This window comes from Pieris napi, chromosome 14, assembly GCF_905475465.1.
Source record: "Pieris napi chromosome 14, ilPieNapi1.2, whole genome shotgun sequence".
Lineage (NCBI taxonomy): Eukaryota > Metazoa > Arthropoda > Insecta > Lepidoptera > Pieridae > Pieris > Pieris napi.
Window position 1 is genome coordinate 10,587,351 of NC_062247.1, and position 18,743 is coordinate 10,606,093.

Here is an 18,743-nt window from a genome sequence, read left to right on the forward strand (position 1 = left end):
GCGGCCCGCCGGGTGGAACCCGCTGGTGCCAGATTCAATGCTTGATCTGGCTGGCTGGCTGCGCTCGTCGACGTGGACTGCTCTATCGTTATCTCTTCGCCTGTGGTCCGGACTTCGGACGTAGTGGCGGAGGTAACAGTCGTCGTCGATTCCCCTCGCTGCATCCCGTTCTGTGACCTTGTGACTGGCATTTTCTTTTCGCAGTATTCACTTCTTGATGACAACCGTTGCAGGATCCGGCGCTCGAAGGACCACTGTTGATGCCAACCCCCACGACACCTCAGAGACTCAGGCCTGCACAGGATTATACGTTTAGATGTTCGTTTGAGAACACCCGTGCAGTAACCAAAGTACCTCGGTGCGGCTTTGAATACCGGTGGGGTTTGACTTCGTACGTACTACTGTTCTAGCCAATCCCGACGTCGCCTCAGAGACTCGGGCCTGCACGGGATTAGACGTTTAGATGCTCGTTTGAGAACACCCGTGCAGTAACCAAAGTAACCTCGGCGCGGCTTTGAATACCGGTGGGGTTTGACTTCGTACGTTTTGTCAAGACGGTTCGACGTATCGCTGGCACCGCCTTAACCCACGCACCCCTGCTAGTGCGTAATTGTAGGATGTTGTCTTGAAATGAAACTGCGCCTTGTTCTTGTTTCTTGCTTCGCCGATTATTCTTGGGTCCCAGTTCGTTGCGGAGGAAAAAGAGGATTTTGCGTAAATCTCGCCGAGCTTAAGTACTCAAACAGTATACCGCGACGAGAGCTGCGTTTACAGAAATCTGCGCGCGTATACCGCGACGAGAGCTACGCGACCCTTTTATTCGGCGAAGCATTTTATTAATTTATTTAACTGTATTTTTCCCTTGAATTATTTACATATTTTTATCTAACTTATTTATACTAAAATTCTACTTATGAGCTATCAACAATATTCTTATTTTACTTATAGCTCATACTTAATTACCAAACAATATTCATATTTAACCTATAGCTCATACTTAATACTATTTAAATCTATGAGTCGCCAACAATAGTTTTGATATTTTGAATATAGAATGTACTAAACATTGGTTATATCATAAGTGTAATTGTTTTTTTGCAATTTAGGTTGGCTCGAAGTTAATAAATAAATAAAACAAAATTAATTTTTAAATTCATATTAGTGACGTGTTTTTATTATTGATAAAAAACAGTGGCGCTACAACCCTACAATCATATCTAAGTTTCATGATCAATTGTTTTTGATCAATCTAAAAGGCAAGTAGGTGATCAGCCTCCTGTGCCTGACACACGCCATCGACTTGGGTCTAAGGCAATTGGCTTTCTTCACGATGTTTTCCTTCACCGCGTTAAATGCGTACATAGAAAGAAAGTCAATTTCCACAGCCGGGGATCGAACCTACGACCTCAGGGACGAGGGTCACACGCTGAGGCCAACACGGCTTTGTTTATTATTAATTACATAGCTTAAATATAATTTACACAACACTATTATAATTAAGTACATATCTTTGATTAGAAACTTTTCAATTATATGTTTTAGGTAATACGGGTCAATCTTCAAACTAAATTTTAGTCCGCACCTGGCAACAATGACTTGCAAGTTTATTTCTACCTTGATACAACTGTAAATACACTTTGCTTCTTGATTCATAATATCGGCAAAGAAATATTATTTGTGCTTAAGAGAGCTTTTAGTTACAAAGCTTGAATTTCGAAATTGCAATTTATAATACAGGTGAATAATGTTTTAAGTTTATTGTGTTATTATAAAAAGAAGCCTCCCTGCCACATGTGTCTATTTGTCTGAAAGCAATTAATTACATTTATACTATAATTGATACTGTGATTTCTGACAACGATTTAGGCTTATTATTAAAGATTTAATGAAAATTGATTGGAATATATTATATTCTAGAAGAGGTCGTAAAATTGTTTGGCAAAATCCATATGAGCGAGTGTTTTTAAATGATTTAAATTATTAAACCTAAACATAACGAAAACAGATAGTATACAAATTTTAAATGTCCTGTGAAGTAGCTAATGCTTTGCCTCTAGAACACTTTGTAAGTTAGACTTAATTTACTAATAAAGAAAAGAATAAGTCTAACCTAATTTTCTTTATTGGTAAGTTAAGTTAAACTAAACATTTTTAGTATTGTCTTTTATTGACATAACTTTTACATATTTAAATGAAACAATTTTTTTACCGGATTGAAGTTATGTATTTATGTATATTTATGTTTTTAAAATCTCAAGATAAACAATCCGCGAAAATAGAGGACGACGTGAGCCATTTCTGCCAAAACCCTCCATCTTTAAGTCGATACCAATTCCGGGGAAATAAATACAGATAATGCAACTTTTTCTACAGCTGTGATACTTTTTGACATTCAACACCTTTTGTCTTCAGTCACCGTGACCACGCACGCTGTATAGCACGCGAAACATCGGTTAAATTTAAAATTATGTAAAATAATTTTTCCCTTTAAACATTTTTATTTCTCTTAAATTCTTAATATAGTCTAGATTGTAATGCCCTATAATGTGTATAGACTAATCTATAAAAAAACACAAATTTGAAATAAATAAACAAAACATATATTTTATGGATATATGTTTAAAAATAAAACCATACAAAGGTGCTCTATGTAAAGTGATTGAGTAATAATTATTCATGGAACAAACAACAATCGAATGTATACGTTATACTTTTAATTAAACCATTCTTGGTTTAAATGACATAAATATCGCAAAATGTAATGAAACATCGAATACTTTTACAGTTATGAAATACATAAAGTTTACAAAGCTCTGCTGGTATTTTTAGCGGCCTTGTTTCCAATATTGGACACAATACACTCCAATTCCAATAAATTCGCGGATTTGAAATCTGTTTAATTTTGTTGTTATTTCTTAAGAAACAGCTATAAAACATGTTTGTTTAAAACACTCCAATTGGCATACATTTTCGCACATAATTTAACATCGTATTTAAATTATTTGTAATATATTTATTAGTAACTTTCCTTTTTGTCTGTTGTTAGTGTGAGTGTGAATCCTTGGTACTAAATATTTGATACGGTTAGGCCAGCTAAAGATTTATTTCCTCATATATTGTAGTTAGGGATAATGTTTCTAAGAGAATCTTGACTCTTTTTAAAATTAGTGTAAATTGCGTGGACTAGTTAGTGTACTTGAAGTGGTACTATTCATCGTAAAATAATATGATCTCATTGAGAAATATCAATGTATGTAAGCCACTTAAGCTCGCCTAATTACTTATAAATGACGTTCCATTCTGAGATGTGATAGCAAGATATATTATGGATGTGGATTATTATTAATAGTATGTTGTAAATATTCATGAGATGTTTTCAACACTTTCGACAAAATATGTAATTTCCGTTTATACAAATTTGGAGCGACACGTACTAATATTTCCCTAACACGTTCCGGCAGCTGAAAAAGCTTGATTAATGAAAGACATTCTAAATTGTCAAGTAAATAAGAAGTTCAATTACACGCCAGCGCTTTTTACATTAAGCTTTGTACTTAATAACTTTCTTATTTCGTTTCCATTGTCACAATAACAGTTGGTTCTTACCTTACTAAAGCTGCTTTTAGTCTTAAACAATTTATATTCAGTTCAAATTTAACAATATTTAATTACTACTATTACATCTGATTACATTGACTTATACCATATATGCTTAAAGTTATATAAGCCCCGTGGTTTCTGTGTCTATTCCATAGACAAGTTATCTTTATATGATTGGTGATCGGCCGTCTGAGTCTGACAAACTTCGTCGATTTTGAGGTCGAAAACTTGAAATTTTTCTCACAATGCGTTCTTCGAATAGAAATAAAAATTAATTAATGTATAAATAGGCTCGAACGCACGGTCTCTCGATACTTTAATATTAAATTTTTCATTACGTATTTTTAATCATAGTTGATTGATTTTTGCAACAATGCGAAATCGACAGGGCATCTCTTAAATACATCATGAAAAGCTCCAACAAATATTGCCATTGATTGCCCGTAAAATGTTTCTCTATTCATGGAACTATTTTAAATTATTCAGTAGCTGATAAATATGATCTTGTACCTTTCGTTTATTCATTTTTTTAAAGATAATTGTTACCAACACATCTACTAATGGAGTGTATTGTTTGATTCCTATTATTATACACTTAGTTTATTGACTGACGCCAGCTCTCCTAGTAAGCCTATTTATACAGTACAGGTAATTGAACGCACTGTTAGTCAAGGTATCGAACGATAACTTGCGCATGCCAGTTTCAACGTTATGTTAAATAAGTTTGCTTTACATTTAGAAGAGAATTTTGATTAAATTGAATACTTCTTAATTACTCATTGCATTAATTATAAGCGTTTTATATGTTTCGCGAATTATCTGTTTCATTAAGTAACAAAAACAAGATAAGAATGAAACAGAATAGTTTTATAACAACCGAAAATGGTTGTTTTAATATTTAACCCGGAAACCAAAGTTCTTCTCCTGGGGAAACAATAACTGTTAATCAATACACAGAAGGTTAACTTATTCCGTCTCCATAGGCTACGGATTTACTAAACACACATTATATCACAATTAAAATATAGATATATATTTAAACAAAGTACTATTTATTATATGTAACATATAACCACGATTTCAGCCCGTTATTTTTGCCCGTGTTTGTTATTACTTAAACTAAAATTATGTAAATATTTGAAACTCATTTCGAAATACAACGATTGTAAAATCAACACAAATTTCTGTAATTATTTGAATGTAATTTCGGTTTTAACTTGTTGTGAAATAAACATTACCTTTCGTTGTTATCAAATAATATTCATAAATAAATTTAGAGTTAATTAATAATTATCCCGTATCCAAGAATACCATCGAAAACCTTATTTTGAGAATAGGTAAACGATTTTTCTGAAACTAATTTGATAGTGCTCAACGCGATCTGATCTCTGAGAGAGATTTAGATCTGTATATTCCTAGAGAATTTGTTTATTGACTTTAATTTGTTTTAGTCATGATAATAATTATTATATATTTATAGTATTCACGTTCGAGTGTATAAAATTAGGTGCCCACATATTACATCCAAATTAAGTAAACTTTTATTTTCTGCAATAAATGGAATATTTGTGTTTGTTGCTGTGAAGGATAGTTGAGAATTGATAAAAATACAGTTTATTACATGTTAGATCAGTGGCATACTGTGTGGCTGCCAACTACTACTTGTAATTAATTAATTAATAATTCATGTGCCAAACCTTATATTAAATTAAATAAAAACCCTGATATTGGTTTTATATACAAAGTATAAATTAGTGAATAATTTATACTTACATAGTTTATAACTCGGTCTTACCACTCAATAAACCTCTATTACTAATGCATATCAAGCATGTCAGATTTCACCCAATACGTTGTCTTTGATCAAGTCAGAGTAGTGTTATGGATTATTAAGTGCGTACTAAGATTGTTTAGTTTGCACGTACATAGGATTGGTCCGGGAGTTGGGAAACAATGATTTGATGAAGTTCTGTACCGTAATATAGATCTACAAATAGAAATGAGATCCCATACACTTAACTTGTAGAAAAACCAAGTCTCGCAACGCAGTTTTTCTACCATTAACAATTGTGTGGTCCATGTAATACCGAGTCGGTCTATTTATTCAGTCCCTACTTAGGGAGCCTTCTGTTTTAAGTTTATACGTAATTAGGTAACCTGATAACATCTTGACCATATCAATATTACAAATCTTTTATTGTAATTGATTTGGCAGTCGCACTAAACAATCTAATAATATCATGTATTACGTATGAGATAATTGTGTTTCCATGCGATGGGCAAGTCAATGTATTTATTTAATACAAAAGATTTGTAATATGTATATAGCGTTTTCATATTAAGCTTTGAATCTGAATTTGCGATATTTCTTTTAAAATAAGTGTTGCTTCATAACTTCCTATTTTAAAAGAGTACCGAGAGTTTTTTACGCCGGCTTTTTCTCTCGGCCTACACCCTCTGCCTTCTTTGCCGATGAGTAGGGATGCCCGCAGTTTGAAATTTTATGACGTGGAATAAGTGATACCTGTATCTTATGTTCCATAATAAACATTTTTTTTTTACTCACAGTCATTTAGAACTTATCGACAAAACGTTAAAAGAATTACCCGTTACATTTTTAATTGAAAAACCCTAGCAAGATGTTATGTTTAAACGTATATCAGATATGTAAATGAAGAGTTGGAATGTATGTTAACTTTATCTTTGTTAAACTCAAACCGCAAACATTGAACTAATTATTTATTAAGGTTTCATAATTAAAGTTTGCTGAATACGCTGAATAAATCTTGCGTGTCTTCTTGAAGTTTAATTTTCTATTACGCATATTTAATAGCAATAAAGGTTTCAAATTAATTTCATATAAATACGTGAAAAATGAAAAATAAGTGTATATCCTCTAGGAGGAGACTTGTTTGAAGCAATATAATTAATTCCGAATTTATTTCACTTTATTCTTCAGATTTGGCACGCAGTGACTTCGTTCTCAGACCTCAAGAGAATGCTTGCTGGACTGGAATTTAACGGTATCGAATAGGTAATCGCTGAAACTGAAGCCCAATTTGTGGCTAAAGACAAATTCGTATGGTATCGAAAATTTGTATGGTTGCTATAATCGTATCTATCAAATTGTTTTCTATGTTAGCCTAAGAAACTTTTCAGCCCACCTAATATCTTTTATAAGTGAAAATACCAAATCACCATTGGTGGCACTACTCTTCTTAAAGGCGAATCCAAGAACAATTGATTGGGGAAAAAAAATCAAAAAAATTCTGACTGAAATGGCAAGTATCCATGATGATCCATAACTACCTCGTGGTCCACCCCGAAGAGGAGCTGCTACAAAGTACATCTGGCTGGAAATTGCGCAGTATAGGAGGCCATGGGGGATCCATTTTAATACTGATTTTAGATCGCATAGCATTTTTTTTACACTCCGTAACCATATGCGTTTTAATTTGCACGTGTTTATATTTTTATGACAAAGGTCGGAAATCAATCAAACATATGCAATTGAGACGGATTATACAATTATTACTGATGTATAATGGAGCATACACTTCAAGACTGTTTTCATGAGTTATTTTATGGCTTAGCTAAAAATAAAATAGTTGTATAGTAGTTATATTTTACGAGTTTCATGTAATGTTTGATCAATATACTTTGAGCGTGTCAATGTTTACGTAATTCCGGATATCCGGGGAGGTCTTCGTGTATATTTTCTTTTGTTTACACAACATGAGCGTGAACGTTTGTAGATACAGATAAGCACACGATCGTAGAATTTGATTACATTTTAAATTTTTTTTTTGTTTTTTTTTTGATTTCTATACTGCCAACCATGGATTTGCACAGCCAGAAGTCTAGCAATTGCGTTGCTTTCCTTTAAAGAATTTGTATGCAGTAATTTGTAATTTGTAAGAAGAGATTCTTGAAGGGCCCTAACTAGAATTGGTTAATAATTATAATTACTAATGAGTTTTATTATTGTGTAAACTTACTACTTTCTAAATCTGAAAAATGCTTAGCACATATATCTTACTATCTAACACATTAATGTTCGCCTCGCTTAACGCAACATCTGTCTACAGTGAAATGGTCATGTAGCTAACTTCGTAGCATGCAGTTGCGGGCCCTCTACGGCGTAGAGCTACACAAATTAATCTAGCGTTACGTTTTAATTAATATAAATTGCAATTCAAGTGAAGAAATAGCTCTTTTGTGATTGGCGTACATAAAATTGTGAAAATATATTATTAAGTGTAGCTTGTTGATTAGTTGTTATAGGCACAATGTTATCAGTTATGATTATTATATAAAATGTAGACACGAATCCGTGTTTTAATTTAAGATCACTTCATCCAATTAATCCACTTACGATTTTTGCTTAAAGCTATTAATTCTATTTTAGCACTTTTATGCGTTAATATTTAATAAAAAATTTAGGCTTAAGATTCAATTTACAAACTGTAAACTTTGAACGATTTTCGGTATTTCCAATTCAAAATTAATTTTACGATTCGATCTAGGTTACTCAAGTTTGACTGCTTAAGAGACTATCGTTCGTGGAAATCGGTTATTTGATTTCGTCTTTGGGCGTGATTGGGTTGGTTCACTGTTATTTCAATTAAATAATTAATTAGTATGAAAGCAAATCAATTAATTTACAAATTCATGTGTATATATAGTTAAGACATTTGATGTTGAGACTGAGATGAGACTACTAACTCATATATTCATTATATGTATATAACATAAGATAACTTAGATTACATATATATGATATGTAATCTAAGTTACCACAAACCGTAAGAATACTTCTAAAATTAAGTGTTATAAAACTTTTACTGTTTGTATGTAGGTGTTTTGACTTTCTTCTTCTTTCTTTGTTTATAAATTTAACATAATTGATAGGTTAAAATCTATGACAAATTTACACTAATTTTAGAAGGATTATTCATTATTTCTCTATATTTGATATTATAGATATGAATCTGTAGCAAATCGTAGATACGCACTTAAATGTAAATACTATTTTGTGTAGTATTTTTCTATAATATTTTGATGTATGTGGCAACATAAATACCGGTGGTTAAGAAAAGAAGAAAAACGAACGTCACTCAGAACAGACTTTAGACGAGTGAGATATATGATTTTTTCCATGAGCGTTTCTATAAGAATATAAATTAATTACTCTTAATTGTGAAGAATAAACCAATTAATAAAGATAAATATGAGTTGTGATTTATTACGAGATAGAACATCCCATAAATCCATCTACTAATACACTTTAAAATCCTTTTACAGTATTCAAAGCATAAATTGTATTTCAAAGTGCATTTCTGAAATTTACAGTCATTGGTTATCGCGTGCACGTGACATCCCAAAAATATGTGATACGAGCAATGTCCCCGACTATATCCGTGCTGGCAACGTGCCAAAGTGGCTGGGACGAGTGACACCTGAACACCAAGACATACCTACGTGACGCATCGCACATTCCATGAGTAATAACTTCTTGAGTCTGAACAAATAACTCTGATGACGTGCTAGTTCTAAATTCAAAAATATACTCTATTAGGTCATCTTCATGGTTGGTAGTAACACGTTTTAAATATGTAATCGTTTTTCAAATTTAGAACACATTCATAAACAGTTGACAGTATCGTTCAAATGAAAGAATTCGTTTGTAGTCTATGCTTGACCAGTCATAGCCTGTATTATGTCGTACTAATCCAAACATTTTATCAACATACAAATTTCAATACAAAAATTAATATACGTACATTTGCATTCGTGACATTTTAATTAATCTACACCGGGCGCTGAAGCGAAAAACTTTTTCCGCGTTTTTTATCGTTTGACTTTTAGCGAAATTGACGAGAACCAATAGACATTCACTTAACAATTTTATCAACGCGAGTTTAAAATAAAATGTTTGTCGCGAAACTAAAATAAAATGTTTGTTTGGCAATTTTTTAATATATCAACGTTTTAATCATAATAGTTTTTTGTTATTTTGGACGGCCATGTTTTTATTAAAACAAATTGAAATACAAAACGAAATCGACTACAATTTCGTATTTTGTTTTACATTCTTCAACTGTTGAACAACGCAAGGCTTCTAGGGGAGACCTGTGTCGTTAATGTGTTTAAAAATAGATTAAAATACATTTACATGTCTGTTAAGAAAAAAAAAGTACGTGCGCACAAAGTACACAATATGTCAGAAGTAAAACTTCTTTGGCAAACAAATTTTTAAGTCTTGTTAAATAACAAAAATAATAATAATAATACAAATAATAAATTGATTTCTTCTATAATAAAACACGTGGCATTTTAATTTACAACTCTTCATTCGAGATTTCAATGAATTATTTTGCACAAAATATAAAATACTAATATTTAATAAATTCTCTTTACGAAAATGTAATTATAAAAATAGACTTTCTATAAGGTAATTCGCCCTTCTTACTTTCTCTCAAGCGGTCTCAATCGCTCTGTCCCAGTTCTTCGACAAAAACGCTGCACATCTTCGTGACGCTAAAATTATTGTTATTGCGTTTCATCCGTAAAAAAAATACCCTCATGCGCCTAAAAAGTTTTACTTCAGATAGAAAACAGTATCATTATAATAATATATTCTAAAAAAAGAAGCCTACATTGATAAAATAACCTACTTTATCAAAATCAAATAAACATAAATCAAGCTATGTTAAAGGTCAGCGTGACACTTAATCAACGTTATTGTGTGTACTGAATGGGCCGAAATAAATAAACGAATATAAAAATCTCAAAATTCGGATCTTGTTAATCCGAAAGATTTAGTCCTAAGTTAAATTTATGGCGCTTGCAAATTGTGTCGCAAAATGTCTACGTAATAAGTTTTTACATTGTTTGCTGGGTCCGAGTCACTCAAAGTTAATTATAACGTTATAAATTAAAATAGATTAGGTGGGATTTTTATGTATTACACAAAAAAATTCAAATAATTTAAAAAAATAACCTGAAACTTAAAAATAATGAATTATTTCAGTTAATGTAAAACATTCTAAAGCCTTGGAATAGTTAAATGTCAATTACATTTAAAAATGCCAGGAATAATTTAAGAGGTCCGTGGAAGGCTCTTGTGAAAGTTCCGATTCCTCGAAGTAATTGCCAATTATATTCAGTTTTGTCAATATTTTTTAAAATATAATATAATCTTGTTGTTAAATAAGTATTACTAAAGCCTTTTCGTTTCATCAGTCCTCTTATTCATCATTAATTCAATCAAAAAAGGTAAGGACGAAAGAGATTTTATGTTGATACTTAATAATTGTGACAATCTGTGCTTTAAATATTTAAAAAATGCCAGTTCAGAATTTTTCTACCGACTTCAATAGTAATATTTTTTGGCCCCTTGGGTGCAGCTAGCTGCCGCAAGTAAAATTGAAGTAATAACAAATCAAGGTAAATTATAATTACTATTAATCGGTATTTTCCCTTTCTAAAATGGAATAGAACCTATATACAAACTTTATTTATGAAATAGAAGGAGCAAATGTAAAATACGGTGGAAAATATCACAACTTTTTGGTTTCTTATCAGCTTATTTTATGTTTAATTTAAATATCATATAATTGTACATAAAACAATTCGCATATTCTAAATTATTGAACCATTTAACAAAAATCATAAACTGATTTCAACGCCATCTAGCGATACATGCTATAACCCTTACTTACCTAGTTTCAGAGCCAACTACAGTCCAACCACGTCTGCGTCGTATAGCTCGAATTTCAGCTGTTACAACTCGGTCACGTGTTTTTCTATGACGGTTCGAATTTGCTGACAAAAGCCTGCTGGCGCCCTCTTCCATTTCAGCAATAGGTAACATCTTTCAGGTGTGAAAACACCTGTTTGTTTTCGCGGTCCAATATAGATGTCACTGTTCTACATTTTACACTGTTAAATGTAACAATTATGGTTGAATGTAAGGTTGGTATATCGTTAGAAGATAAACATTAGTTGTAAGTTATTTGTAGTTATTTGGAAATAATTATGCATTTTATATTATATTGTAATTTCAAATATAGTGTAGTAGCTACCTATTAAATTCTTATCTTAATATCTACGAACCATCTCAATTTCACAGTCACTGCGTTACCATCAGTAACGCATATGGTTTGTTTTATTTTATGGGTTTTAATTTAAATTAATTCAAGCTTAATCTTAAATAAAGATTGACAAATGAAATCATTCATTTGCACTATATTTAAGATGTATTTAGTAAAATCCTAATGTTCATGTAGAACACTGGTCACAATCAAATCAACGACATAATATTCTACATCTATATTACGGTTAATAAAAAAACCTTTACGTAGGAAGAATTGTCTTATTTTAAAACTCCTTTTAAAAACGGTCGAATTTTAAAGTGCCTCGCAAAGCTTTTTGCAACTGTTTGTTTTTAATGCAATTTCCTCGGGTTTCCCAGACTCTGAATATGTAAACACAATATTTACATTTTTCCTACTTATTATGTAAATATTGTGAAATGCAAGTGAAATTAACTGTCTCCGTGTATATAAGACTGCAACAACGCAGATTCAACGCTGTTTTTCGGTAGGAAAGAACTCAAAATATTTTTTTATAAAGCTAAGGTAAAGTAACTAAAGAGAAATTTAATTTGCGAAAAATTTATGCTTGTGTTATTAAGAGCGGTGTTGGCCTAGTGGCTCCAGCGCTCGACTCTCATCCCTGAGGTCGTCGGTGCCATCCCCGGATGTGCACCAATGGACTTTCGGCTTGCCTTATACCCAAAAAGTCGACAGCTTGTCTCAGGTACAGGAGGCTCATCACCTACTTGCCTATTAGATTGACATTTTATCATGAAACAGATACAGAAATCTGAGGCAAAGTTAAAACGGTTATAGCGCCACTGATTTTTTTATTATTTTTATTATTAAGTTCTTAACATGAGAGAAGGTGTTATCACTGATACGATATTTTCTTTGGAATCGGACATTTAGCCTCTTAATAAATATTTATTTATACTTCATTGCTATAATACACATAATTATACATATAGAAGAAAAAAAAAGTAAGTAGGTAACACAAGTTATTAGGCAACGGGCGGCCTTATCGCTTACAAGCGATTTCTTCCAGGCAACCCTAATGTGGAACAATAGAAAAAAAAGAAACAACTACAGAGGGTAAAGTACAAGAGATGCATAATTTATTAAAAAAAAGATACTAAAAATAACATGCAACTATAACTAAAATTAAATAAAATAAAATCTAAAGAAAAGGTATAAATAATAGTATGTATAAACAGACATGTAAAAGCTCAGCCTAAGGCTAATTGACTCACAATTAATATATAAAAGTAGTACCTAATCACAAGGCAGAAAAAATATGATCAAAAGATGACTGAGCTCGTCTGATATGAATAGGTAAGGAGTTCCATAGCAGGATTTGCACGGTGAAGGAGGAGTGATAGAACTCAGTTTATAATTTAAATAAAAATAATATAATTTATTCATATGTACCGATGTACGTGTGTATAACTTAATGTACACTTATAAACGTCAGTAGTATTATATAGTAGTTTTATATATTGGTAGTAGTACGCGCACATCGTGTACATATGATATACCTCCCTACCCATCCTTTATTTATTTATTTATTTTATTTTTTATTTATTTATTTAATACTGTATAACGAGAGAATATTTCGTCCCGATAGTAGAAAAGCTAATACCAAACAAAAATAATAAGATACAAAGATCCCCGAGGGTATTATGAAATAACAGCGCAGAAATTTTTAGATTTAATTTTGTTCTCAAACATGTTATTTCTTAATGCCGAGAACATTTAAATTTTGTAGCTTTACGAGAATTGAAGCTCGGGAAATTAATGTTTTAATAAAATAATGAGCTTTCTCGCCTACGTTTATATCTTTCGCTTTTCTGATGCTCAATTTATTATCATAAAATGTGTTTATAGTTCTTTGTCTGAAACATTTTTTTCTGTAAGTTCAGTGACTTATACCAACCAATAAAGTAATAAGTGAATTAAATCGAGACTCAACGCATGTATGATAACTAAATCGACACACAGTTGCCGCCTAATCTGGACTCTAGTAAAAATCATCAAAATCCAAAATATTTGCATACGGGAGGCGAGTTCTTAATCTGCCAAGATTCAAAGCATATATATAATGTATATACTTTATGTTTTTTGTAAGTGTTTATGATTTTATCAATCAGCTTGTTTAAGTGCAATAAGGAAATCAAAGATAAGATAGTAAATATAGTAGTATTTGATATATATTTGATGATCGATTAATATCTATACTTTGATTGTTTATTTATTTATTAATACTTTGTTGCAGAAACATAATAAAATTGACATAATTAAATGAAAAGGAGGGCAACTTGTCGCATTCGAGCGATCTCTTTCAAGCAACCACTATTTCATACAATATAATCGAATTAGTGACGTCACTGAAAGACGACTTTTATATCAACAACAGTAAATATTAATTTATTAATTTATTGTATATAGGCCATTTAGTATAGATATATACATAATATATCAATTTAGAGGATAAGTATCTCACTGCCTTATAACTTTAAATTAGCCGTTAACTAATCAGAGCTTTAAAAAAAAAAAAAAACAGAATCTAAGCACCGTTCTTTATGTATCTATTAACTAATCTACCTTTAGATATAATTTAATTTAAGACCGTGAAGTTAACTTACATTAAAATTTAATGAATTATGATCAAATACCAACCAATCTTACAAATCAACCAAATTGTTACACAAAAAGCACACACTTTTTTCACTTTTCCGAAAACTTTCACACTAAAATTTCAATCGACGTCGGACACAGCGCGATCACAACTGCGCGCGCGCCGTTAAAACGCCTACTATGAAACTGTGGACAAGCTCTTTCATGAAAACACTTTAAAAATTGACAATCATCACTCCCTGTCTTCGATGACTTAATTGGTCCGTTGCAAAAACAAAAAACTAGATTATTGTGAAATGTTTTTGTTGAAAATCTGTGTAGAATATTTACGATGTATCAAAAAAATTAATTAAATATTGTTTATTTGTATTAGTAATGGAAGTTTTAACAATTGATCTATATATAACTTAAAATAAAACTATAAGATAAGTTAAAACTATAAGATGTATTAAAACTACAAAGTTAGTTGTAATATTAATGGCGTAGCATTACAGTCATATAATGGCGATAATTATCGCGGAAAGTTTATAAAAAATACTTTTTACTCCGGCATATATTTAAAAAAATCCACAATTATTCCCAGATAAAAGTATACAACTGCGCATTAAGATGAAACGTTTTGAAATAGGCAATGCTATTCCCGTCGAGAATTTTAATACGTTACATTTTATGAATATTGCAAAGATATTGTAATATAGACACTGTTTACGCGCATCGGAGGCCCAGAATAGTCTGTGGCAGAGTTTCAAATATGTCATACTACAGATCAACAGTTTCTCATAATGTCACAGTAGCTAATTTTGCACCTGGAAATATCGGATATATCAAAATTTCGAACGTTCCAAAGATCGAGGTCAGATTTGTAAATAGAATTAAAATGATTTTAGCGGCGAAACTACGGCTGGATTATAACGAAATTAGTTTTCCGTTTTATCTCTTTAAGCCGTACTTAATTAAGCTTTTAATTAAGGCACTTATTTGATAATTGTCTCTAAACTCTAATCATCAACTATCCCATTTTTAAAACAATTTTTATTCTTTGCAGCTTAAAGAATATTTTTTCTATGAAACAGATTATCTGTGGAGAAAAACAATTCGCAGATCATCATATTTATAATATATTTATTTATACTTTATTACCTTAATCAAAAACATACACATAACAAAAATAAAAAAAAACAGGTTACAAAAGGCAACGGGCGGCCTTATCGCTAACAAGCGATTTCTTCCAGGCAACCCTAAAGTGGAACAATGAAAAAGAAACACCTACAGAAGGTAGAGTACAAGTAATGCAAAAATTATTAACAAAAAAAAAATCAAAATAACACGTACTTAACTAAAATAAAATAAAGTAAAAGCTAGAGATAAAATAACAATAATAATAAATAAAAATATGTAGAAACAAAAATTTAAAATACAATCAAAAGGTTAACAGAGTCACAATAATGAATACATATCAATAAAATACTGTTTTGACCGGATTGAAGTTATGTATTATTATAAATTTACAACTATTTAACATAATTTTAAATTTATCCGACGTTTCGCGTGCTTTACAGCGTGCGTGGTCACGGTGACTGAAGACAAAAGATGTTGAATGTCAAAAAGTATCACAGCTGCAGAGAAAGTTGCAAAATTTGGATAAACAAACCATTGAGGTATTAAACAAAGGTTTAAATTTTGCAACGGCACCGCGAAAAATCCCTCACGAAGAAATTGTTAGTTACGTAGAGGAATGTATATTCAAAAATACGATACCAAAGGATGAGGCTGAAACCATACGGCAAGATATCTCGTGCATACTGCGAGCAAGCAAACCGCCAAAACGAAACCTCACCTTCGCTGAAACAAAGGCTCTCGCGGAGCGAAAGGCGAACGAAGATTTGGTAGTACTCCGAGCTGACAAAGGGAACGCAACCGTTGTTATGGATACGTCGGAATACGAAAGCAAGATGGCTCTCCTCTTAAACGATGTCAATACCTATAAAAAAGTCGATAAAGATCCCACAAACAAGGTAATAAAACAAACATCTAGCCTCCTTACTAAATATTCTGAAACACTGTCATTAGACGTCAAATCTTTAACAACAGCCTGTGTAAAACCTCCAAAAATGTATGGATTGCCAAAAATACACAAACACAACAATCCTTTAAGACCCATAGTCAGTCATATCGACTCACCCACATACAAATTAGCCAAACACTTAGCGTCAATATTATCCCCTCTCAGGGGGCACACTAGTGCTCATGTTAAGGACTCTTACCATTTTGTGGAAACATTGAGAGATCTCAAATTACTCCACAATGAAACCATGGTGAGCTTTGACATTGAGTCACTATTTACAAACTTACCACTAAATGACTGCCTAGATATCATTGCAAAAAGACTTAGAGAACAGAACATGTCACTAGATTATGTAGATATTGTAAAACACTGTCTCACATCAGGATACTTAATGTGGAAAGATGAGTTCTATGTGCAGGTTGATGGAGTAGCCATGGGTTCTCCAGTGTCACCTATAGTCGCTGACATCTTCATGGAGGACTTTGAGGAGAGAGCTCTGGCCAATGCCCCGGTTAAACCTCGACTGTACAAGAGATATGTCGATGACACATTTGTAGTACTCCCCAATGACAAAATATCTGCATTTCTAGCACATTTAAATTCAATACACAAGAACATTAAATTTACTGTTGAACAAGAAAACAACAACCGTCTGCCCTTTTTAGACATTTTAATTATACGCAAAGCAGATGGCACACTAGGTCACACAATACACAGGAAGGCAACCCACACAGATAGGTACCTCAATGGTGAATCCCACCACCACCCTTCACAACTGCTTTCTGTCGGTAAATGTTTGTTTCAGAGAGCCCAACGTCTTTGTGATGATACCCACCTCGAGGAGGAACTACAGCATGTCAAACAGGTGCTACACCGAAACAAGCTGCGCATCCCCCGGCTACATCACAAAAACAAAAACAAGACACAAACAGTTCCCCGCCAGCCAGCCTACTTGCCATATGTAAAGGGAGTTACAGATAGAATTAGCCGGATCCTAAAACGAGCTTCTATTCATACAATTTTCAAGCCGCACAAGAAGATTCAGCAATTCCTAAGACCAATCAAAAGTAACACCCCATTGCAAGATGCAGGTATATACAAACTGGATTGCGACTGTGGCCTGTCTTACATAGGGCAAACTAAACGCAATATGTCCAGCAGACTCAAAGAACACATTGCAGACATAAGACATAGACGACACACAAAATCAGCAGTCTGTGAACACATACTAGATAGGCCTAATCACTACATACGCTTTGACCAACCGAAAGTACTTGCGAAAGAGAAAAGATTCTTCCCAAGATTGGTACGCGAAGCCATTGAAATCAAAAAACACCCCAATTTCAATAGAGAAGACGGCCTAAAATTGTCAAACACCTGGGATCCAATAATATCCAAATTAAAATCTCAAAAAGAAACACAATCCGCGAAAATAGAGGACACCGTGAGCCATTTTTGCCAAAACCCTCCATCTTTTAGTCGATACGAAAACGAAGTACTCATTCGTCGCTTTCTGTCAGACATTCACACTATGTTAAAAAGGGACAGTTCACTTTAAAGTTACTTAAAGAAAAATAACATTCCTTTAGTTTCATATATCGTGATCCTTATCAATTACAAAAACTTTTATAATTAGAAAAAAGGTTTTAATATGTCTAATAATTGTTTGATAATCTCTGAAATGCTAACGAAATTTCTATATCTACAAACTCTTGTTGCAATTGCCAAGAATTCTTATTTTTTGTTACACATCAATGTCAGAGATGTTGACAATGTGTCAGATTTGACAAATTACGTGTGAAATAGTACAAATTAGAAAAAAATTGATAATAATTCGTAAATATTTCACATAGTCGTTTCTATTGTTAATTTAGCTAAGGCTTAAATTGGTGGCAATTACCAAATACAGCAGTAGCTTCTATATATAATCGTATCCAACGAAGAGCGATTCAAATCGTCCACAAGCAGTCACTTTTCGAGCGGCTTGAGCGTAGAGATGTGGGGTCTATCTGCATATTCTACCGCTTTTACCATGGAAGTTGTCCAGAGGAGTACTTCAGATTAAGATTACTTAAGATTAATACCTGCAGCAAGTTCCACTATCGGACGTCAAAAAATAATACAAAATACCATCCGTATCACCTCAACGTCCGTCGTTCCAACAACTGAGCGTTTTTTAAGGCAGTTTTTGGCGCGCACCACTACTATGCTTAACCAGCTGCTCACTCAAGTATTTCCGAACCAATTCGACTTAGGGTCAAGAAAAGAGCGTACTAATTCTTAAAAGGACGGCCACGCACGTGTCCATGGGCGCAATCACTTAACGTCAGATGAGCTTCCTG

The 18,743-nt window shown here is 32.5% G+C and overlaps 1 protein-coding gene across 4 annotated transcripts in view; it reads right to left on the bottom strand.

Moving 5' to 3' along the window:
• The window catches only part of LOC125055911 (cAMP-specific 3',5'-cyclic phosphodiesterase, isoforms N/G), a 343,092-nt gene that overhangs the window by 177,253 nt on the left and 147,096 nt on the right, over positions 1-18,743 (bottom strand). The window contains exons 1-2 of one of the 4 annotated variants that reach the window (XM_047658642.1): positions 14,379-14,503; positions 11,325-11,544 (exon numbers count right to left, since the gene is read on the bottom strand). The exons of the other annotated variants lie outside the window; for them this stretch is intronic. Coding sequence (XP_047514598.1) covers positions 11,325-11,476 — 152 coding nt within the window. The 5' untranslated portion in view covers positions 11,477-11,544; positions 14,379-14,503. Of the gene's footprint in view, positions 1-11,324; positions 11,545-14,378; positions 14,504-18,743 lie in introns of those variants that run through there. 4 annotated transcript variants of the gene reach the window in all.